At 34.9% G+C, this 24201-nt stretch overlaps 1 protein-coding gene across 2 annotated transcripts in view; it reads right to left on the reverse strand.

Annotated features, from left to right (window-relative positions):
* Positions 1 to 22274, reverse strand: part of si:dkeyp-114g9.1 — a 25567-nt gene extending 3293 nt beyond the window's left edge. Inside the window, exons 1-7 of one of the 2 annotated variants that reach the window (XR_012395531.1) lie at positions 21910 to 22274; positions 20092 to 20377; positions 15202 to 15324; positions 9233 to 9490; positions 7208 to 7299; positions 5393 to 5574; positions 2135 to 2396 (exon numbers count right to left, since the gene is read on the reverse strand). Coding sequence is in view for 1 of the 2 variants with exons in the window: in NM_001044332.1 (NP_001037797.1) it covers positions 2227 to 2396; positions 5393 to 5574; positions 7208 to 7299; positions 9233 to 9490; positions 15202 to 15324; positions 20092 to 20377; positions 21910 to 22209 (1411 nt within the window). In the remaining variant the exon portion in view is untranslated. The remainder of the gene's footprint in view (positions 1 to 2134; positions 2397 to 5392; positions 5575 to 7207; positions 7300 to 9232; positions 9491 to 15201; positions 15325 to 20091; positions 20378 to 21909) is intronic. The other variant, NM_001044332.1, reaches the window with a different exon arrangement.
* Between the last annotated feature and the right edge of the window lie 1927 nt (positions 22275 to 24201).

Below are 24201 nucleotides of genomic sequence, written 5' to 3' on the forward strand. Positions count from 1 at the left end.
TTGGCCAGAGCACCTGTGTCTTTGACATGTCATCTAAGCAATACCATAACCGAAAATGAAAAAAACTTTAAGAGAAATTGCTGATTCCCTTTAAAGCCAGGTGAGCAAAACAAGCACATTTTCCACCCTTCAACAGGCTTCTTTCTCATTATGTAGGCTAGTTAATACAGGCTACTTCATGACATTGCGATGTTTCCATGTCACTTCTCATATATGTTTGCTTGTAAAGATGTAGTTTGTGGACCAAGACAAAGTTGTCGGCGATTCTCCTATTGTAAAGTCATGCAGTGTGAAACTCTGTCAACAATCCATCCTACAGTGTAAACACAGCAGAGATAGAACGCTACCCCAAATAGTCATGCAGTGTGAAAACATCTGTGACGCCACTACATTGAAAATCACAAAGTCTGAACTCAGCATAAGTGAATAAAAATAAATAAATAACTACAGTATTTACAAGTCAATTATTCACCCACAGAAGATTAAACTTGAAAACTTGAAAGTACTAAAACAGGACTTTCTATAGAAGTGACTCTTGAAAAATATTGACGACAGATCAAGCTAATACAAGTGTCCTGAAGAAAGAGTGTGTGTGTGTGTGGCTTGAGGACTGAGGATTAAAACAACACTCTTACAAAAAGCTGCTGATGAAGAGCAGCGGCGTCAGCTAAAACTCAGATGTTAATGAGAGAAATCTAATAATGCAAAAATACGAGAGCTCAGAAGAACAACAGCATCCGCTAGGAGGACATGTTTAATATGAAGGATTAACCACAATATTAGCGCAGTACAAACCCTCCTACAGTGTTTATTTAGAAGCATTCATGGGCATTTAAGGTCACATGTTTGTTGAAATGAAAATAACTATATTATTTTGATCGCAGGTTAGCAACAGTAAAGTGTTTGTCAAGTTTATGTATGAGTGCTTTGGCTGTTTTAAGGTATGCATTACTGAAGCCTGGTGACCTTTAGACTGGGAGCAGCTGTGGGGTCAGGAGGGTTGGCAGTGGTTCTCAATTCCCATCCACATGCTTATACACCTCACGCATTTTGCATGTCTTCCTCACTTAAATCACCTGATTCAGATCATCAACTCGTTAACAGAGAGAGATCAATGAACTGATCCTTGAGTGTGATATAATGGCCCATTCCCACTGAGTTGTACAATACAGTACCAAAGGTACCCTTTTAGTGGGCATGGTGTACAACAAAGTTTCACTAGACATCTTTTTCGCTCGAGGAAATGTCAAAGTAAAGCTGTACGGGTCATTCACATATAATATGAGAAGCACTCAGTGTTTTTACATGCAAGTTTAAGCATAAAAATACCATAATATGTTTGCAGATATTTAAGAAACATGCTAAGGGAACATTGTTGTTTATCTGAAAAACAATGCAGAAGTCAGATATTCTGCTTTGTAAATGTCTGTTACGTGCCGGAACGTTTGTCTTTGGCATTGGGCGGGTTAAATCTTAGTCAAGACTTGCTCCAGGATTATTGGTTTACCTCTGCAGAGTCTAGCAGACTTACATGAACAGCAAATGCTAAGGAAAACAACGTGCGATAGGAGATTTTATTTGTTGTTCTGTTGCCCTCTGGAAGGTTTAGAAGCATCAAATGCTCTTCTAATGGATATAAATTCACCTTTGTTTCTGAGAGGCAATAAGGCTTTACACACTGGATACAAAGCATACTGGATTGTGTGTTTTTTTAATACTGATTGCAAGTGATTTGTCTCTTAATGCGTTTGTTGCATCATGGAATGCTACTACCCAAATCTAATTGCCCCTGGTGGGATTAATAAAGTTGTTAAACTTAAATGACCAAAACAGTTTACCCAATTATATTTCAGCACCCCGGGTTGCTCTGGTGGAAAACTGTGTATTTCATTCATTCAGTCAGGAAGGCTCTCAAAGTGTGTTTCGGCAACCAAAGTGCGACCTCCGGTGAACAGTAGCAGACTCCGAAATGAGACGCAGATTCAGATTTCCACATAAGGAGGTTATTAAGTGGCAAATTACGAATGCAAACATTAGGAGAGCAAGCTACATTGTACACTGCATTCACACTGCTGTTGGTGTCATCAATCTGGCAACCTGCGTTTGAGTTTGTTTTGAACCACGTGTGTAATACCTAGATCAACCACTGGGTGTCAAACTTGCACAATGCACCTTTAAATCATTAGAATATTATCAATCTAGAAATAAATCACTAACTGAACCTACCTTGGGAGATCTTTGTGTCAAACTCCAGCAGAGTATACAGCGATTCAGGCAGTAACTGTCGAGCCCAAGTGTTTTCCTCCTGGTAAATCCAATCCCGGATCAACCGCTTCCTCCGCAAGAAACCTTGCACATGATCCAGGTACACAGAATTTCCAGACACCAGATACAGCCTTAAAAAGAAAGGAGGTAAAATACCATTAAATGTATTCGCTTGAGCACAACTCCACAAGGCAATACACAAGTCTGTTTGTAAGTAGTTTTTTTCATTAGCCTGGGAAATAAAACAAGCTTTATCAATAAGCCACAATGAGAATTAAAACCAAAAACAAATGTAATAGCTTTTGCAGCAAAGTAATTTTTCAAACACTTCTGAACAACGAGGCTTTAGTTTTCACGGTCTCCATAGATTTTCTGCTGTATAATGAGTTTTACAGCTTTAAACAAAAGACATTAGAGGAAAATGCTCAAGAAAAAGATGCTCATGAAAAGACAAAACACAAGCTTAGACGTATGCATACTCAAAGTTTGACAATTAGATAAATCTAAAAATTAGCTGATGGTTTTCATTAAGGGTTGCACAATGTTGGAAAAAATTATATTTATTTTTTCTGTGATCAATATTGTGATATATAAAGTTTCAAGAGATAGTTTGATTAGATCTATTTTTGACAATTTTAAAAGTTTTTAGTGTTTTTCCCTAACTGAATACAAACAAAATAAATACCAAAGAAATTAAATAACTACTAAATAATTGGAAGATTAAATGGGTACAAATAAACCAAATCAATATAACATAATAACCAATGTATTGAAAAGAAACTCAGAGTATAGAAACCATATTAGAATTCATATACAAGTCTATACGCACGCACGCACGCACGCACGCAATCCTTTGAGCAAATTTAATTGTCGGGTATCAGCAGCAATGCCCATCAAAAAGCAAAAACACAGTCTCTCTATATCTTCAAGTGAGCACTTTCAGCACTCTGATTAGATCTGATCATGTCAACTGGACTTCTCTCACTGCTCTGATGCTGAGGATCAGACTGACTTTACACTTGGAGTTCAGTTGAGTTGCTTTGAGATCAGTCACCGTTCTCTTCAAAGACATCCAGCAGCGTTTGTGCATCTCCAACCTCCAGCCACTGCCGGCCGTGTGTTTGAAGCTGCCAGCGGTGCTCCAACCTCCAGCCACTGCTCTCTACAGGCTTCAAAGCCAGAGCTCAAGCTTTTACCTCCAGTCTTTAGTGGAAACGACAGCAATTCGAGGAGAAGCAACGTTTTATAGCCTGAATGGCAGAACTTGAAAAAGCAAGACTCCTTTGGGTTTCAGCAAATTATTGTGTCAATAAACTAACCTCATAACCGTGATTGAGATGCAGAAGGAAAATAACACATCAGTTCAAAATAGGATTTGATAAGAAGTTGCTTTGAGCATTATTTGACATGTGGACAGATGAAAAACTGCACAGATTATAACTAAATAGCAAGTTATTGTATTCATTTATTTGCATTTTCTCTTCCCAGGCTGTAGCCAGCCTGGTAAAAAAGGTAGTTTTTTTTCCATCAAAAAGTAGATGTTTTTGTAGTTATACGCCTCATTTTCAATTTAATCATGAGATTTAAATACTGCATTTTAGGGACATATTTAGGGATATTATTTTCACTACTTATGATGGCATAGCAGTCAAAACAGGATAAATGAGCGCATGTATGAGACAAATTCTGGACCTTTGCCAGTGAGGTGTAGGTCTTCCAAACCACCTGTTATTACGTAACTTTTTTTTTTCCTAAAACCTCAAACTTTATTTGTTTCAACAGTGTTAAAAAAATATTTTCAAAAGAACGAACTGAATAAAATAATTAATAACTTTATGTAAATACAATTGGCCAACTTCTTGTATCCTTATGCATATAACAATGTTGGGGCAAAATTTACATTACAATCTAAAGTCTCTTTAAAAAAATAATTAAAAAGTTGATCAAATGTTTTCCTTAGTTACCTTTTAAGAAAAAATGATAAATGTGAAAGTATTGCGTGTTATTTTTGTTTTTTTATTATTACTTAAATAAATATTTAATAGTAGGTCAGGCTTAATTTTAATACATTACTTTTTTACCCAACAGTGTGTAATGTATGTAATATATACACACAGCGACTGGTAGCAATGTCAGTACTTTTGATGACCCTAAAAACTAGACATGCCACTTATTGCTGACTGGCTTCAAAGGTGTTTTGGAACTCAGTCAGACACTATAATCAAATATTCACTGAATGTACAATTTTGTTGAGCCTGTGATAATTGTAGCCTCAGTTTCCTGTTCTTAGCTGACAAGAGTTGCACCCGGTGTAATTTTCTGCTGCTGTAGCCCATCAGCCTCAAGGATCGAAGTGCTGTGCGTTCAGAGATGCTCTTCTGCATACCTCGGTAGTAACGAGTGGTTATTTGAGTTACTGTTGCCTTTCTATTAGCTGGAACCAGTCTGGCCATTCTCCTCTGACCTCTGGCATCAACAAGGCATTTGTGCCCACAGATCTGCCACTCACTGGATATTTTCTCTTTCTCGGGCCATTCTCTGTAAACCCTAGAGATGGTTGTGCGTGAAAAGCCCAGTAGATCAGCAGTTTCTGAAATACTCAGACAAACCCGTCTGGCACCAACAACCATGCCACGTTCAAAGTCACTTAAATCACTTTTCTTCTCCATTCTGATGAATTGCAGTAGATCGTTTGAACTGCTCTCTTCATTCTCTTTGAACTGCAGCAGATCGTCTTGACCATGTCAACATGCCTAAATGCAATGAGATGCTGCCATGTGATTGGCTGATTACAAATTTGAGTTAACAAGTCGTTGGACGGGAAAACCTATGAAGTGGCCTGTGAGTGTGTATGTGGCCATTTGCTTAATGGACATTTTAAACAGTCCTAATTCTGTATACTTAGGATGCAAAAAGAAAGTGAACGAAAAAGAGCAAAAAGTGAGCATAATGTTCAGCCCAATCTCCCGAGGAAACAGAACTATTTCGCTTTGTCAGTTTCGTGGCTAATTCATATAAATTCATACAAGTTCAGTTAAACAAAAATTTACGGTTTTCAAAAGGAGCCACCAAAAAGTTCAGAATTGATGTGAGATAGTGTTGTTATATCAGATGAATGAGTACTGACTTGTAGTAAGGGAGCGTCTCGATCATCTTCCAGTTGACGTAGTTTGCTGCGGTCTCCTCCAGTGTGCAGACGCGGCTCATCTGGACTTTAGCCACCTGCCAGAAGCGCTCGTGCTCGATCAGAGTCTCCTGCATCTCTCGCCTGAGCAGAAGATACACTCCCTCCAGCGTGTCTTCATAAACCTGGCAATGTCACAGCAAACCAAATATTACAACTGAACTGACCTTCATTCACAATCAGAGCCTAAAAGAATAAGGGAACAGGCCCAAATGTAAAATGGGAACATCATAAAAAAAATACGGTATTGTAAAAACTATCTTTATATAATAATAAAATATATAATAATAATACATGTATACACACACATAAACTTTCTTAAATAAAATACATAAACTATATTTATATTTAATAAATAAAAAATACATTGAAAAATAAATACATAAAAAAACTATTAAATAAAATATAAAAAATAATTTAAACATAAAAAATAAAATGTAATAATTAAATTAAAAAAATTATAATCTAAAAATGAATGAATTTTAAAAATATATTAAAAATCAATTAAATTAATTAACTACACAATAAATTAAAGAAAAAAAATATATATAAATAAAATAAATATGAACAAATTTATAAATGTTATTAATTATAATATAAATATTTATAATAACAACAATTGTTATTATTATTATTATTATTATTATTATTATTATTATTATTATCATTTAGCATTTTTAAAAAGCTAAAAAATATATTATATTTAACTATACTAACTTTGCTCTTAAATGTGCACAAGAAAACAGAGCTAAATTAATATTCAATTAAAAATTAATTATAACATATTGAAATGGCAAACATGTATAAATAAAATTGACAGATTTAGCAAACAATAATCTAACAGGCTCCCAAACAAACACTTCTATAAGGTAACAGACTCACATTTGCATATTCATGAAGAGTGAAAAAAAGAACAACACTAAGTAACTTCATCTAACAATGCATGCACTGTATTCATGCGAAACCCACGCTTCAGTTAATGGATTGAGTTTCATTTCATGGATTTTCTGCTGGCGAAATTAAGAGTGCACATTTAATGTCTCACTGGTCGTTTCTGTGTCCTTGCATGGTCACATGTGTGTAGTAAAGCAGTGGATAACTCTGAATTGTATGCTCAGACGTGCAGTGTAATTGACTGGGACATGCACCGATACGTCTACAATCCATTTAGGCAGCCATCAGACAGGAGCGTCTGCTCACGCCGTGACCTGTGAAATCATTTTCACTGGCTAATGATATTCAGAAGATGAGCAATGCTAAAATATTTAAGATCAGGTCCTCGGAGGATGATATTTGCCATTTTTAAGATGGTAAAAAGATGTAGGCTGTACTGGAACAGGGGACGATTGTATGCATGCGTGTAAAGAAAATTCAGTCCCTACAAAGACTGCATGTTTAAAGGGGACATATTATGGCCCTTTTTCATAAGATATCAAATCTGAAATCCCCAGAATGTGGTGAACTTCCAACTGCTGCTGTTTTTTTGTTTTTGTTTTTTTTGTCTTACATGTTTCCTGAAAATGCTTACCAAAACAAAGTTACTGGGGTGTCCTTTTTCCCATTTTCTGGGTTGGTGGATGCACGAGGGACCCGATTATAGAAGTTAAACAGATTTTTATAACATGGCCTCTTTAAATGTATTCAAACATCACAATGCACACTAGGGAGAGAGGACTTGGTGACAAAAGAGGTAAATAATTCATAGCTGCTTTAAAAGGAAATATAGTTCGGCTGCCTGCATGCGTTACATAGACGTACCTTTCTTCGCTTCAATCGGCCCCAGTCGCGGCCCAAGATCCAGGCCACAAGAGACTTGCACATGGAGAAGTAGTTTCCAACCGTCTGAATCCCTGATGGGGAGAAACAAGTACTGTCAGAGCACGAAATGATATTCCCCAAGACCGAAGCAGTAACATTTGATCTACAGACAGTTTTCCTGCCAGAGGATTGGTTTAGTTCCTCAAGAGAGAGCGAGCAGAACATGAGACTGACAGGAAAAGCACAACACAATCTGAAACAGCAGACTGCTGGACTCCTACAGGACCTAAAGACAAAGCCCAGTCTCTGCCAGATATTGACTGAAGACAATGCAAATAATGCAAATATTTTAATGCATTAAAAAATGAATAAATGTAGGCTATTAAATTAAAAATATTAGAAGCATGAATGAACACATGGGGAAATACATGCTATTAAATTAACCTGTTAAAAACTGTTAACTGTTAAAAATTAATACCCCGGCATATTTAAAACATAAAAATCACATATAACATTTATCTAATGCCATGTAATAACGTTTTATATATACAATTTATTTTATTAATAATAATAATAACAATAATAATAATAATAATAATAATATTAATAATTAAATATAATAATAATAATAATTATTATTATTATTATTATTATTATTATTATCATCATCATTTTATATTAATTATTATTATTATTATCATCACCATTTTTATATTAAATATTATTATTACTATTATTAAATAATTATTAATAATTATTAATATCATATTCATCATCATAAGCATCACTTAATTAGATTAATTATATTACTATATTAATGATATAACCTCATTTTCATCCATATAATTATATTCTATTAATTATTATTCAGGCAAGTGATCAGCAGAGGACAAAAAAGGAGAATAAGAACAAATGAGCGTCCAAGTTTTATTTATAATGTACATAGACAGCACATAGTCCTGACATGCAAATGTGAGCGCAGAAAAAGTGTATAGCAGTGTATAGCAGTACACAATATATTATATTATATTCATAGTAGCCTAGTAGGTCTACAATAACATCTGGACTAAATCAGTCACTGCTGCTCCTTATGCACAAAAATGAACAATAAAGGAGAAAACGTCTTTTGTTAAATGACAATGAATCTCACTTAGACCACCTGCACCCTCTCAAAAAATAAATAAATAAATAAATAAATAAAATAAATATAAATAAATATAAATAAATAAATAATAAACACACAGGGTCGCCCCATTGTGCTCGGAAATCTGGATTTTTTATTTATTTATCCTTATATAAATTTACACAGAAGAATCACTTCCCTGGTTGTTGTTGTTGTTGTTGTTGTTGTTATTATTATTATTATTATTATTACTACTATTATTATTAATGACAACCATCATCAATATCAGATTAATTATTGCTATTAGTTTTTTTTTATTCATTTATGATCGTCATTATCAGATTAATTATTAATAGTTTTTTTATTCATTCATGATCGTTATCAGATTAATTATTATTATTATTAAGCTAAACTTAACAAAAAACATTGTTATATCATATAACTACATTCAATACAAACAAAACTCATAAAATAAAACTATTACCACATCTAAAAATAAAACTTTGTATTATATTTAATCAAACAAGCCTCTAAGTTGAATACTAATATTTTATAAAACTCAATTAAATAAAAAGAAAAAAAAATCAGAGAGCAAGAATATTTGCTATCAAATATAATGATAGTTTTATTTAATAGCATAATAGCATCTATTACATCTATAAGAATACTGTCATTGTGTTATTTTCGTTGCTAATAAAATACACACCAAAACAATGCTGATTTTATAGTTTGTTGATAAGGATATAAGTATTATTTATAATCATTATTTTTTAATTACTATTATTATTAAATGGCAGTAGTGTCAGGACTGGGCTAAGTTATTTGGTAATATTTGAAGATTAAAATTAAGAATAAATCACAATGCATTTAAAAATTGATTTAATTTTCAGCAGACAACTCACCCAGACTCTCATCTCCCCGAGCCAATCGTCCTCTCCAGTAGTCTTTGGTGATGGGATGCAGGGAGGCCAGATACCTCACGTCACACAGGGTCTCTCCCCAGGTGGACACCTTTCTCTTGCTGTGCTTCTTCCACTGTAGGAAAATAGAGCGCAGCTGCTTGTTGTATGGAGTGGGCTGGCGAAACAACCAGTATGTGAAGAGCCACTGGAACCTGCACTGGACGTACTGATGGTACATGGATTCCAGCTCTGTGTGATCTAAAATCAGCACAAGAAATCAGTCCATTTCAATAATACAGTAGACAATTCAAAATTGTCTTACTGTAGAAAACAAAAACCAGTAAATAAATAAGTAAATAAATAAAAATTCACGTCAGTAAAATATTAAGAATTCGTAAAATAATGCACTGTATTTAACCAACATGCGATTTCAATTATTTGAAATCGAGTACCAGTAATAAATATCAAATCCCAATTCAATACTCGTTTTCCCGGTTTTAGTTACCTTAGGTTATGAAAATCAATCTAATTTATATGCAGACAACTACTCAAGCTCTGTAACAAAGAAACCCAAACATAATATTTGCAGGAGTATTATTACTACTAGTGTAATGGATCACAAATCTCTTTTTTTGGATCAGCCAAAATGCAGATGAGACAAACTGGTTTTTAACAAACAGAACTTAGAACCTGTAATTTTATTTAAAATAATGTAAAGAAATAATCAGCTAAATAAAAAAAAACATTGTAAAATATTCAATACTGTATAAAAAACAAATAAATTCACTGTTATTACGGTTGCTGATAATGCTAAATGTAGAAATCTAACTATTTGTACAACCCATATTTATTTTAGTCTCATTTTCAATAAATAACCCATAAAACTTGATTTTATTGCTGGACGTGTCATTTTTGAAGAATCATTCAGTGCCATATTTTTTTATGGCTGGTTGTCGCCACCTATTGGTTAAATAATGCAATTACTTCCTACAGCTTTAATTTGAGCATGACGGTGATTTTAATCTTTATCATAAACATCAGTGGTTTTATCTAAACAGTTATCCCAGTACTTCTGTGACTTTATAACTTCATAACTAACTCAAAAAACTGAAATGTCTTTTTAGATTTTTGCATTTTTTCAAACACAAATTTGAAAGCAGCAATAACAAGCATATGCAAATCACCATCATTTATAGTTTGTTGCGTGGGTGTTGAGATCCTGATCTTTCATTAGCCCCTTTCACACATACAGACCTTTCCGGAAAATTGCCGGCATTTTTCCGGAAAGGTTGTATGTGTGAACAGGTCCTTTTTGAAAATACCGGTAAATTCGTTCTGGCTATTTTCCGGAAAGAGAAGTTGTAACATTACCGGCAATTTGCCGGAATGCTGCGCTGTGTAAATGCAGATGGAAGATTGCCGTAATAAGCGAGTGCACGTCTAGAACGTGCTGACGTCAAACGTCTGCTTAAGCCAATCACAACAGTCAGACGCATTTACGTCCGCTCGGTTTGTGAGAATAAAAGCCTTTGAATATTTTTCCAGACACATTTAGCTGCTAGAAGAGAGTCAGGTCACGTTTATATGTTCTTCTTAATGCCAACTGTGTAAATAATCATCGATGAGATGCTTATGATAAGCCGTTGTTTGTTTACGTTCGTGTGCCTGTGAAACAGCCTGTGAGCGCCTGCACACGCACATATTATGAACATCTCGACATGCGAAAGTGATCCTAAGAAAGTTGTTCACAATATTGATCATCCACAGAGTTTGTAATTTAGTCAAATGTTTACAAATACAAGCGCAGCCGTTTAAAGCTCATTTGTGGTGAATGATGTCAGAATTTACCAGTATTTTGGAATGGATGTGTGAATGCTCTTTTCCGGAAAATTTCCGTAACGTCCTCGCCTGTGTGAACAGCGCTTTTTTCAATATACCGGTAAAGTCGTTCCGGAAATTTTCCGGATATTTACCAGTATCACTGTGTGAAAGGGGCTACTGATTAATCGTGACGCTTACACTGAATGCATTAATGCAGGTAGGGACAGAAAAAGCCTTTAATGACCTAAGAAACCCACCACATCCCGGATGACAGACCACAACTTCTTCCATCATTATATTTACAGGAAAGCCTAAATGCCTTCCTTAGATGTGATTGGAATGACGTGAAAGGCAATCTCTCTTTGATTGTTACAAATGTAGGATTAATCTACAAGTTAAAAAAATTATTAATCCACAGGCCACAAGTGTTCCGAACGCATCGCGGATCAACTATGATCTGTTAAACCCCTAATCATCATACAAACAAATTAAATCAGAAGAAAACTTAACCAGAAGGAGCAGGATCAAGCTGAAAAGTTTGGACATGTTTGTGAAGGGCCTATTTAAAAGGGTTAAGAAGGTTACAAAGTCTACAAAATGAGAAGGTAAAGTGTGGCCGGTTGGGAAAACCCCAAATAAACCAATAATTGGACAATATGGAATATATCAACAGTGGTATACTCTTATTATTAATTGTATCATATTTTTTATTTACCTTAAGCCATTGTATATTATCTAAAGATATTGTCAAATAAACCGTTATTATGTCTTAGAATAATTTACAATCTTATTGCATTTTTTACTTGTAGTCTGGAAATGTTTTGGTGGTACAATTCTATGATGATGTTATTTAAATGTCTTTTGCATTAGTTTATTTTGATGTTTGGTCTGTATAATGCAGCCCTACATTTCATAGATCTGCAAAAATGCACATACAAACTCTAATATCCATGTAATGATTGCACATACATGGTACATATTTGAGACCATCCCTACAAGTGAACATTTTTCTGCAACCTTTCAGAAGGAACTCCAGCAAATCTATTTGTGGAAAGACTTTTTAATTCGACACTGACCAGAATGCACTACATTCAATTCAAAGCCTACACAAACAGATGTTTGAAGCCTGGTGTATTAAAAGAGACAGGAAATACCAGGTGAGGGTGAACTATGAGTCACAGTCACATCAGTCTGAAGCCCTGCATCAGACCCCGACTGTCCAAACATAGGTGCAAGTTTGATGTGATTCAGCAGTGCAAAAAAATTGAACTACTATATCCTTCCTCACAGATCCCATTACTTTTAGAGGGTAGAAAGGAAACATGTAGCAAAGATGTCTAAAAGGTCAACGACAGCACCCAGGCATCCTCTTGTCCTTTTGGTAAGAAAAAAAGAACACACTATAGGAGCTGTGAGCCAAGAGTTAATTTGCCATTTCTCTGTCTAAATGCACTGCATATAAAGTGTCAGATTAGGACTGGATTGACTCCAGCTCTCACAGAGGATTAATTTAAGATGATATATTTGCATTTTATTCTTTTGGCAACTTTAAAATCACCGTGATTGTTAATCCACTTTTAAGATTGCTAAAAGTCATGCAAGTGGATCAGTTTGACATTCAATATAAAAATCACAACCTGTACCCTAATTTATTTATTTTTTAACAGATTTTTCTGTATTTGGCTTAGCCATCCTTGGGTGGCATGCCAATGTATTAGATGACTCTAATACATAAAATAAGCAAGTTGACAAAAGTTCCTCTGCGGAGAAGACTTTGAAGACCATGAATAGAACAGTTCCTATCAGCATCGATGTTAACCCGTCGGCCTTTAAGTAACTTAACCCAAAGTACTGTCTATGAGACACTACCAGGCCAGGCGCCAGGACATCATAACTGAGGGGGCAATTTAATTCACTACACCTGGAGGGCACTACACCTGGTGACTGATTTTGGTCCCTCTTTTTCCTTTCATTTAGGCGTTTATTCACTCATTTATTATTGCTTTGCATTACTGCATAAGTTACTAACTTAAGGTAGTAATATACTTTTTTATAGCATTAATAATACAGTTTTGCATTTACTGATTTTATCAGTGAAGGTAATAGAAGCGTTTTTCCTTTTAGAGCTCAAGAGAGTTGTATTTAAAAAATTAGTTAACCAAAACATGTAATGATTTAGGCTGCTCGCCTCATGCCATCCACTAGTCCAGTTTTCTCCCGTTGCCATGTGTACGTTTTAAAGGCTATACGGGTGCACCTGACCTGACGCGGGGACCAGATCTCTGGAATATATGCCTGGCTTTAATCTCACAATTTTCATTATTTAATTGTCATTTCTTATTATACAATATCTAAATGTGTGTTCTGAAGGTTGGAACGACGGGAGTGTTAGAAATTAAGGACAGAAAGAATTTTCAGTTTTAAGTGAACAATCCTTTATGAAAACAAATTCTTTCTGAGGGGGCAATGAAATATAAATAATCTAACATTGACAATTTAATTTCAAATAAAAATAAAAAACTTAATGTTGAGACACATTTTCATTGTAATACTGATTCAATCATTCATGAAAAAAAATTATAAATAACACTGTAAAAATGCAGGGGTTCGAAGCAATCGATTAGTGTTGTAACTTTTTACAAATTTAAGTGGATTGAACATAAAACAATTAAAGTTGTTAAAAAAAATTAAGAATTGTGTGGGCTCATTTTAAAGTAGTTTAAACACACAGCAAATTGAGTGTATGCGTAATATATAAACCTAACAAGTAGGGCAGCACAATATATCATTTGAGCATCGAAGTCACATTCAGTGTATCCGCAATAGTCACATCACAGGATTAGATTGTTTATTAAAGACAAAAAAAAAAAAAACAGATATTATCGTTTCTAAATAATTTATACAATGATGACCATGTCATTTTATGTTTGATTGTTCAATTTATGTACCTGAATACTGTCAGACTCTCCAAAAATTCATGAAGTGGTGTTTACCTTACTTGCATCTCTGATCTATGGACCCTTTTAACAAGACTGTTTTGACAAGTTTAATGGTCATCATAATCTTAAATCCTTGAAAGTTTTTAATAATTGGATTTTTTTTTTTCGAACCATGTACATTTTATATGCATTTAGGAATGTATTATCTGATCTTTCAAAGTACAAAAAACCAATTACCGCTTATGCACCACTTTGGTAAATTATAAATAATAAATAAATAATAAATAATAAATTTGACGTTATTCTCTCCTCTGGCTGCCGTTATCAGTCTCTCAATTTGTTTTCTGAAAGTCTTGATATCATCATCGCAGTTTTTCTTTTATTATTTCAGCTAATAGAGTTGTAAAAAACAATGGTGCCCCAAAAGTTTACCCAGTTATGACGCTTTCCACTACTGAGCAACCCGGAAATGTGAAAAGGGTCTATTAAATGTATATATGCTTGTAATTTATTATGATTTATGCAATTGCATAGCAAAATACTTGATCATATTTGACTTATCTGGTGAAATTATATTCATAATCGCAATATATACAGTACATCACAGCAAGATAAAATAAATCGCAATATCAGGTTTTTCTACAACCATGCAGCTCTAATCAATATATTTTTTAAACGTACACGTTACATTATTCAGTCTGCATCAAATAAAAATCAAATGTATAAAAGTGATTTTATATACATCTACAGCATATTAAATTATTCAAAGTATTATTGTTTATATTATCAACTTCTTGCGTTAGGAATTTCCTGAATAAAAACTTATGTCATGTACAATTTTGGGACTACATTGCGATCCTTAAATGAATCTTTTAGCATCATCAAAAGATTCCTCTTCCAAATATGATTGACATATGACTGTTTGGTACATGACATTTCAGTATGAGAACAATATTTGGCAAAAAAAAAAAAAAAAAAAGGTTAAAGAGGATTAACTAAACGTGTAGATTTATAATATGTATTTTCTAAACTAAAGTTTCATCTTTAATCTCTTTTCATATTTTAACCATAAAATAAATATTACACATTTATCATTATCATTTATAATTTACTGAAATTAAGGCATATGGTAGAAGGATGCACAAACTACCCGTTTTCTAATTCTGGTAAAATAATTTTCTATATAATGAAAGTGTCCAAATGTCTCACCATTGTATTGCTGCTGGCTGAGAACATGCTGGAAGACCAGAGATGCACTACCATGATGCCCCAGTGCAAGATGATACAACTCCCTCCATTCAAACTTCAGAGTGTCACAATCCTCAGTTTTCTCTACAAAAAAAAAAAAAACAGAATAATGAAGCATGTTAGGCTAAATCAAACACGAAAAAATGTATTCGATATGATCTATGACCTTAAATTATAGATCACCTTGTAGTAGAGTTGAACAATATATATAATATATACATTTTTCACGCCAACGAGCAAGAGTTCAAAGGTGTGCAATGTTGAATCAGGATTATAGCTTTACCAGAAACTACAGTCCAGAACATGAGATTTGTGAATTTTATCATTTGCATGTTCGATGACTGTGACTAAGCATTTCAAGCTACTTTAACCCTTTTGTATTGTTCAAATTTACTACCGTTTTGTTATGTTGGTGGCTGTTTTTGCCCTATTGACTTCCATTAGAACCACATTTTTTGATTGCATTGATGCCATGATACCAAATAATCATGTGTTCGTGATTGTTGATGGTTTTCCCTGTTAGGAAGAGGTCAAATTTGTCAATTTACTGTTGATCATCAGCTGACAACATTACCATTTACAAAGGCCTGTGCAAAAGTTTCTGGCTTTTATATGGAGTTCCATGAAGTACAACAGCAAGTACAGTGTGTGTGTGCATAAATACACTTACTATGGGCGTACTCGTTAGTTGCTAAGGCACGCTAGTCCCTCCTCCCCTCTCCCCCTACAACTTGCACTCACAGTCAAATAATTCGCCATCAGATCAGTCACTTTTGACGCTCAAAAGTAATCATAAATGTCCTTGTGCTGCACATATCAGGAGGTTTGCTGAAGGTGCAGCTGTCGTGCAGTGAGGGGTTTGTGTCTTTAATAAACTACGAGTTTGTGTTCATTGAGATGTAAGAATAATTAATTAATCCATATGAAACTGTCTCTTAAAAGTCACGTCTCGTCTTCAGTTTCAGGCTCAGGTGTATTTTGTTCTCACACTGCAAGCATACCGCGAGAAAACCCACCTCCTCCAACCGGGCCAGGGCCGGCTAACTGAAGCACGCCCGAGCCTGATTCCGAGCACTCACACTTCTCAAACAAACTGGGAAATGCACCTGGGCACAGTTCGGAAAGCATAGTGTGACTGACCCCTAAGTTTACCATGTTCTGAGAGCTAAGCTACTTATTTTTTATTTTCTCAAACATATATGTGCAAAGGTCTCATGCACACACCTCTATATAAAAAACAGAAACGAAGCTTTTTTTGCACTGTAACTGATGATCAACAGTAAAAATAACACATTTTAAACAGGGAAAATGAGTAACATAAAAGAATAAATATATGGTGTCAAGGCTTTGCATTCAAAAATATCATTATAATGGAAGTCAATTGGGCAAAAACATGAGCATGATGAAAGGGTAGTCAATTTGCCCACAGTGTATTGAGTTTTTGAAAAATTCCAAAGCATTTTCCCCAAATGTGTCAAAATAATATTTAGAACCAAATATAATTCTCTTTGCTGAAACCGAGAGAAAGTTGTGGCCAAATTAGAGACTCAAAAAATCACCCCACAGTAGATGTAAGACATCTACTACATTAGACATCCCTAACAGCACACAAGGGTTAAAGCATTCAGGCACAAGAAACTCTTAATTGTTTTAAATTGTGTTTATTAATACGATGAAGACTAAACGGTGTTATTTTACATTTGATTGAGTTTTGTATAAGCCATCCATCTGCTCAACAAAAAGGGGACAGACTGTGCAGAAACGACCTCAAACATTAAAAAGCCCATATTATGCATTATATAAAAAATCATGTTTTGGTTTTGGGGGTCTCCAACAACAGGCTGATATGCATGCAAGGTCAAAAAACGATTTGTTTGTTTTAATAGTATGAATTTATTTTTACCTAATTATCCCAACGACTGCTAAATAATTCGTTCAGTGATTTATTTGCTTCCAAACCCCTCCTTAGCATGATTTTACTCTGCACTGATTGGTCCGATGACCCAGTCTGTTGCGATTGGTCTACTCCGTTCAGCGCGAGACAGAGAGAAATGCCCACCACAGCTTATTGTTGAAGTAATCAGAGTGCAGAGTATGTGAGAGCCCAATGCAGGAGTGCATTAAAACAATGCAGTTAAACATTAGCATATTGCTCTATTCTTAACCATAAGTAAAAACAAAGAGACTCATTCAGTATTAATCCATACAGTGAAAACTATTTTGAAACCCGACCGTTGCACGTGTGGAGGGAGAGCTGATGGTGGCCATAGCAATGACAAAGGACAGAGGATCGAGAGCTCAAACACATTTTAATCTGTAAAAGCAGCACGCACCACGTTTTTAACATGGCTTTAAACGCAATATGAGAATATAAAGGGTTAACCAGATACAATACAAGTGACAGAGCGTTTACAAGTAACAAAACACAATTAAATACATATTCTACAAGCTAGAGAAAATGAGGCAACCATTTTAATCGCATTTACTTACACTTGTGAACTGGAGGAAAAAAACTGATCCATGAACTGTGTATTGTAAAGTTCCTGTCAAGCTCTGACAAAGTCTCATACGTCAATGGTCTTTTTTGCTCCTTGATTTTTTTTTTGCTCGGCTGATGAATCCTCCTTTTTGCATTAATCACTTATCTACAGTTATGATCAGTCCCCCACACACCTGCACTCTTTGGTATTGTTTCGTGTCGATGTCTATACAAACAGGCAAAAGATCCGGACTTTTGAAAAAAATAAGAAAAATCAATGCTAAGGCCCGGGACACTTTTTGCTTGCATTTTCAGTCTACACTTAATGCCTCGTGACTAAATAAAGGGCAGCATTTGATCGTGCAGACCAATGCGCAAAACGCCAGGTGTAAAGGCGTCATTTTTTAAGAAACGCCTCATGCTAGTATTTTTGTTTTGACATGCCACATTAAAACCTTGTCCACCAATCAGATTGTAGGGGTGTCAAAATTAATCGTTTCTTCAATGCACCGCGATGCAGACGCGGACAATTCGGTACCGGTTCACTAATAATCATAACCGGTTATTACTGACGTCATTTACCTCATATGCGCTCTGTCGCGAGGGAGACGATCGCAAGTATTTACAACGCTCTAACTACTTAATACTCATGAACTGTGCACAATTTCACTGTGTGAGTTTGAGAATGAAAGTAGCCTACCCCATCTCTCTCTCTCTCTTTCTCACACACACACAGTGGCCCATTTGACCTGCTGGCATGACTTTTCTTTTCCTCTCGGCTCTTTTACAGCGTTACTTTTGGATACAGAAACGAGCGCATGTCTGCAGAGTTTTCTCCACCGTGTCTATCATAGATCAGGTGTGAAATCGCCGCTGCCGCCTGCCGCTTATCATTCATCTGAAGAGCGCAGCGCGCAAGAGCCACCGCAACCGTTTTTGTTGAGGGTGTAACCAATCAAAGAGGTGTAATAGAACTAGACAAGGATCAGAAATTGAGCTGGATATTTATATTTGTTTATATTATTTGCTAAATGCTTGTTTTTTTAAAAGTTACAGTTTATATATCTGACTGTTTGTATTAAATGACACAATTGTATTACAAATAATAGCCTATATAAATATAAATATATTCATACATTTTAATACAAGAGCTGCTGCTGTGAAGAAAATATAAAAGCATCGTCAATGCACCGTGATGCACCGAAATATCGAATTGAACCGAATCAGTGGCATGATAATCGTAACCGAACCGAACCGTGAGACTAGTGTAGGTTCACAGCTCTATCAGATTGGCACTTTTGTTCATGTGCACGGAGCTACTGAAGATACAGTAAACAGCACTTGGGCTTTCGCTCAAGCGCAAAACTGTCAATGCGAGCGCACATTCAAGAAGATGCCCAGAGGCGATATGAACATGGAGCTGCTTATTGCACTGGTGAAAAATAATCACTTCTTCATCGCTAGAGCTGGAGCTGCTACTTGAACCATCCATGCTTGTTCAAATCACCAGTAACTTTAACAACAAGCGTGTCAACTTTGTCATCTTCTTCTGTGTTACAAGCAGGTGTCAGAAGCTTGAAGCAACATCAAACGTCAAGGAGAGATTTTTCATACTATTCTGCTCGATGCCAGTGAAAATCATTTCGGTTTGAATCTGGAAAAACTGTTTGAAAAACACTGTCGATAAAACTCAAACGAAAAGAGTCACGGTGTGTACGAGCCTTTACGGTGTTACACACTGTATGGAAGATCATTTTCAAAAACCCATAATAGGGGCTCTAAAAGACTGAACTGATGCACTCTCCCACAAACAACCATCTAGCAATTGTTGAAGCTGAACTTGTCTTTTGCAAAATATGTATTTATTAAATTGATCTTGTTATTGATGCTTACAAGAAACGTTTACCATTTCTACTCCCGCTACAACGAGTATGAAAACATGTCACTTGGTCAGTCACTTCGTCTCTCTGTTTGCACATTTGCATAGAAACTGTCAATCTGTCTTATCTTAGCTAGTCAACTAATTAGTTTTCTTAGTTATTCTTTGCTATTTTATGTTGTGAAATTTATGTTGCATGTACAGTAGCACCTTGGTCTTGGAGTAACATTGTTTAATTTCACTGTGCACTAACAGTATATGTTTGAAGTGACAATAAAAGCCTCTTACACTCCTCAGAAAAACAGATGATTTCAATTCCATCTTACCTCTATGTTTTCAAACCTTTTAATTTTGCCGATTACTTTTTATGCAGATGCAATCCCCTACAGATTCACCCCTATCATTATAAAAGTCATCTAGTGAAATTGTACTTGTATTGCAGACTAACAAAATATTGTAATGCCATTGTTTTCACCATATCATCCAGAAATACCTTGTAGTTTGTCCTGGAATAAATCAGCAGTGATTCCCCAGAGCTTCTCCACATCTCTGGAGGGCAGCCTGACGGAGGGAAGTGGGACGCTCTCCTCCAGAACCAGCCACTGGATCCAGTATTTATGCGGCGCTTGAGGGATCTCTAAGAAGAGCTTCTCCTGAAATGCACGATTGCAGTGGATATTTCTGAAGAGGGACCTCCACATAAAAACTAAGCGGAAGGCGGTTTTGGCAGTTACGGGACACATGGCGTTGGTATTTGACAGACTGACCCCAAACGAATCCTGTGGAGATAGAGAGATTTTCAAAAGGATTAGCGCACACAAGTGACTGCTGCCAATTCTTAAAGCCTGCAAAGAAGAGAAAAAAAATGATCCAAAGCACATTCTTGTAATGGGAATAGGCATGGGACGATACCCGTTTTCAAGGTATACCCGCGGTTTGGAAAAGTCAAGGTTTTAAAACCTCCAAATTTTTCTCTAATACCGTTCCTAAGGTATAAGTAAGATTTTATTTTTTTTTTTTTTTTAGGACAACAGTATCTCTAGCAGAAAAGAAATCTGTGTTTTTGAAACTATAGAAGTCAGCAGAAGTCAATGATTCATTTGAATTATTTAGCCTGACATGTTTACATGTTACAAAACATTTGAAATGTTTCTCAAAATAAAATATATGGTGTTTAAACGGGGGAAAGTTTTAGAACCCAGACATTTAAAAAGAATATATTTCAGCGCAGTAATCACAATACCATGGTTCTGTGAAACTGATATTTTTATCCAAGGTTATCATACCGTCAAAGTCATATAATGGCCCATGCCTAAATGGGAATAAAGCGAATTTACAAATACGGAACTCATAAAAGCACAAGTATGTTTTATTGCTATTAGGGCTGCACAATATATTGTTATATTGTTTCAGCATCAATATATTAGCTATAAGAAACAGTTACTTTGTGTAACTAATTACACCAAACAATGCTAACAACAAGCCTATACCCGATTAAAATTCCACAAACTTCTAACTTTCTAACTAAAATTCCACAAAACTTCTAAAGTTTTCGGTATCACTTTATTTTGATGGTCCCTTAAACGCATTTTGTTGAATTAAATTACATTGCATCTACATGCCAATTAATTCTCATTAGATTATAAGTAGACTGTTTGGATGGGGTTACGGTTATGTACTTGCAAAATTTCTTAAAGTCAGTTTAATGTTAAAGCAGTATCAGTAGATATTAAGCAGAAAGTCTACTAATACTCAAATGAGACGTAAATGGCATGCAACTGCAAACTGTCAACAAAATGTGCAATAAGGACCATGAAAATAAAGTGTTATCCAGTTTTCATGTTCTTCACAACTTTAGATTCGTAGCTGTTGACTGATCGCTGTTTATTGAGACAATGTTGGTTTTATATTCGCACAATCGTTCATTTTTGAAGTGACACGGTAACTATATCGTTTGCCACGCTACTTTTAAATATCGGGTCTGAAATCCCATGACTTCAAAATAACAGCACCATTTAACTGACCATGAACAATGTTTCCTTTTGAGTCATTGGCTGCTAAAATGATTTCCTTATTGAGAAGTTGAAAATAAAACTCTTCTGAAATTACATTATTATGGAGAAAGTCATAATATGCAAATATTAAACAAACCTAACTTGCCTCAAATCACTCATTCGCTCATAATATCGCCATACAACGTTACTTGTAAGGGTAACGGTAACTTACAATGCATACCTAATGAATTAACGAATTAATAAAGTTATACTCGTAGCCTTTATCAAAATCCAATTTCTTTCCACGTAAAATATACCTGGAAGTGTGTGGTCCACAGGGAGTTACACGACGAAACTCGGAAAAGTAAACTGCACGTGCTGCCGAGCCTCAGCAGCGACATTGGATCCAAGTTCCTCAATATAACCAGCAGGACTTCATCACTCAAATGCAATAAGCCTGTTGTGTTGTCGTTGCTGTCCCAAGTGAAATCATCTGCAGTATTCAGACAGGACTCTTCCTCCTCCGTGTTGGCAGTCAGACATGAGAACTGCTCCAGCAACTCATTCTCCCAGGTAGCGCTGAGGTCTGCCATACCTGTGCCCGGTGTCACCGCCATGCTCGCCGCATCCTCCTCCGGTGTTAAAGGTTAGGAAGAAACCACCTGAAAGGTCAAAGTGTGATGAATCCCTAAGGAGCCGCTCATAAATATAGGTAGCAGTGTTGCCAGATACACTTGAATGTTTCCACCCCAAAACCCGACCAAACGCACAAAAACTGTCCAAAACATTTGATTAGAATTTTTTGTTTTATTTCAATTAGAATTTAGACGTTACTCTATAGAGCAAGATCAATTGCAAAAATAATACATTTAATACATGCACAGCACAATTCCCTAAATCAATTGAATGTGTGCATGAATTGTATTTTGACATTACAAATTGTGTTTTGAATTTATGAATTGTATTTACATATTTATGAATTGTGTTTGTATTTCACAAATTGTGTTTTGAATTTACGAATTGGAATTGCATATTTATGAATTGTGTTTTTAATTTATAAACTGTGTTTTTAATTTACGAAGTGTGTTTAAAATTTATGAATTGTGTTCTAACTTTATAAATTGGATTTGCATATGTATAAGTTGTGTTTTGAATATGAATTGGATTTGCATATTTATGAGTTGTGTTTTGAATATAAATTGGATTTGCATATTTGAGTTGTGTTTTGAATTTACGAATTGGATTTACGTATTTATGAATGTGCAAATATAAAACCAACTTTACCTCAATGTGTAACGTTAACTTACTGTGCATAAAAAGTTAATTAACCTTAACGAACTAACAAAGTTAGACTTATATATCAACATTTCTTCCCACGTATTTCAAAGAGTGGTGAATCCCTAAGGAGTCGCTCATGTATATTAGTAGCAGTGTTGCCAGATACACTTGAATGTTTCCAGCCCAAAACCTAACCAAACGCACAAAATATTTGATTAGTATTTTTTTAATTTTATTTTAATCGGAATTTAGATGTTACTCTATGGAGCCAGATCAGTCTCAAAAATAATACATGCAGCTGGAAGGGCATCCACAGTGTAAAACATATGCTGGATAAGTTGGCAGTTCAACCCGCTGTGGTGATCCATGATGAATAAAGGGACTTAGCAGAAGGAAAATTAATGAATGTTTTGAACTTATGAATCGGATTTGCATATGTATGAGTTGTGTTTTAAATTGACGAATTGTGTTTTGAATTTCCGAATTGGATTTGCATACATATTTTCATTCCGCTGTTGTGACCCTGATAAATAAATGCACTAAGCCAAAGGAAAATGAATGAATGAATGAAACCTAACTTAAAGGAATTGGTGACTAAAATATGCTTGTATGTTACCAGCATCAGAGACTTTCTAAATAAGAAAGCCCTACGCATGTTAAACATTTGTGAATGCTGTAAAATATTTACAGTATTTATAATATATGTACTTTTTGCATATTTGTATTTTATTTATACTTACCCCCTGGCATGTATATTTTTTATTGTGAAATGTTAATGCTGTTCCTTAAATAAAATAAATAAATAAAACTCTCCAAACACCGCTCAAACTCACAAAAACAGCCAAAAATATTTGATTTGTATTTTTAAATTTATTTTAATCTAAATTTATATGCTACAATTTTACAATAAACAGTCACAGAACCCTTACTGCATTTATTTGTGTAGGTTACACCTCATTATTGTGTAGATTTAAACTGTTTAGACATGATTTCCTAATATCTTATAAATATACTTTATTTTAATTTATTTCTATTTAAATGATTTTTCTCTATTTAATTTAGCTAGCTTGTTATTATCATCATCAATTTATCATTATCATTATTATTAATGTTATATTTTGACCCTGATAAATGTGTGTGTGAGAAAAAGATTTTTGCAAAAGATGTTAGGTCTACCTTTAGATGTAGAGGATGCTAAAAAGCAGCTGAGCATGTATGAAACAGCTCAGCCAGACTACAAATTCTTAAAAGTTACAACAAACTAATCCCTAACCTCCTCAATATTTGTCAACCCATCTAAGCTATTTTTACAATGAAATTCAAAACCGCCC

Source organism: Danio rerio, chromosome 20 (genome assembly GCF_049306965.1).
Source record: "Danio rerio strain Tuebingen ecotype United States chromosome 20, GRCz12tu, whole genome shotgun sequence".
NCBI classification, from domain to species: domain Eukaryota; kingdom Metazoa; phylum Chordata; class Actinopteri; order Cypriniformes; family Danionidae; genus Danio; species Danio rerio.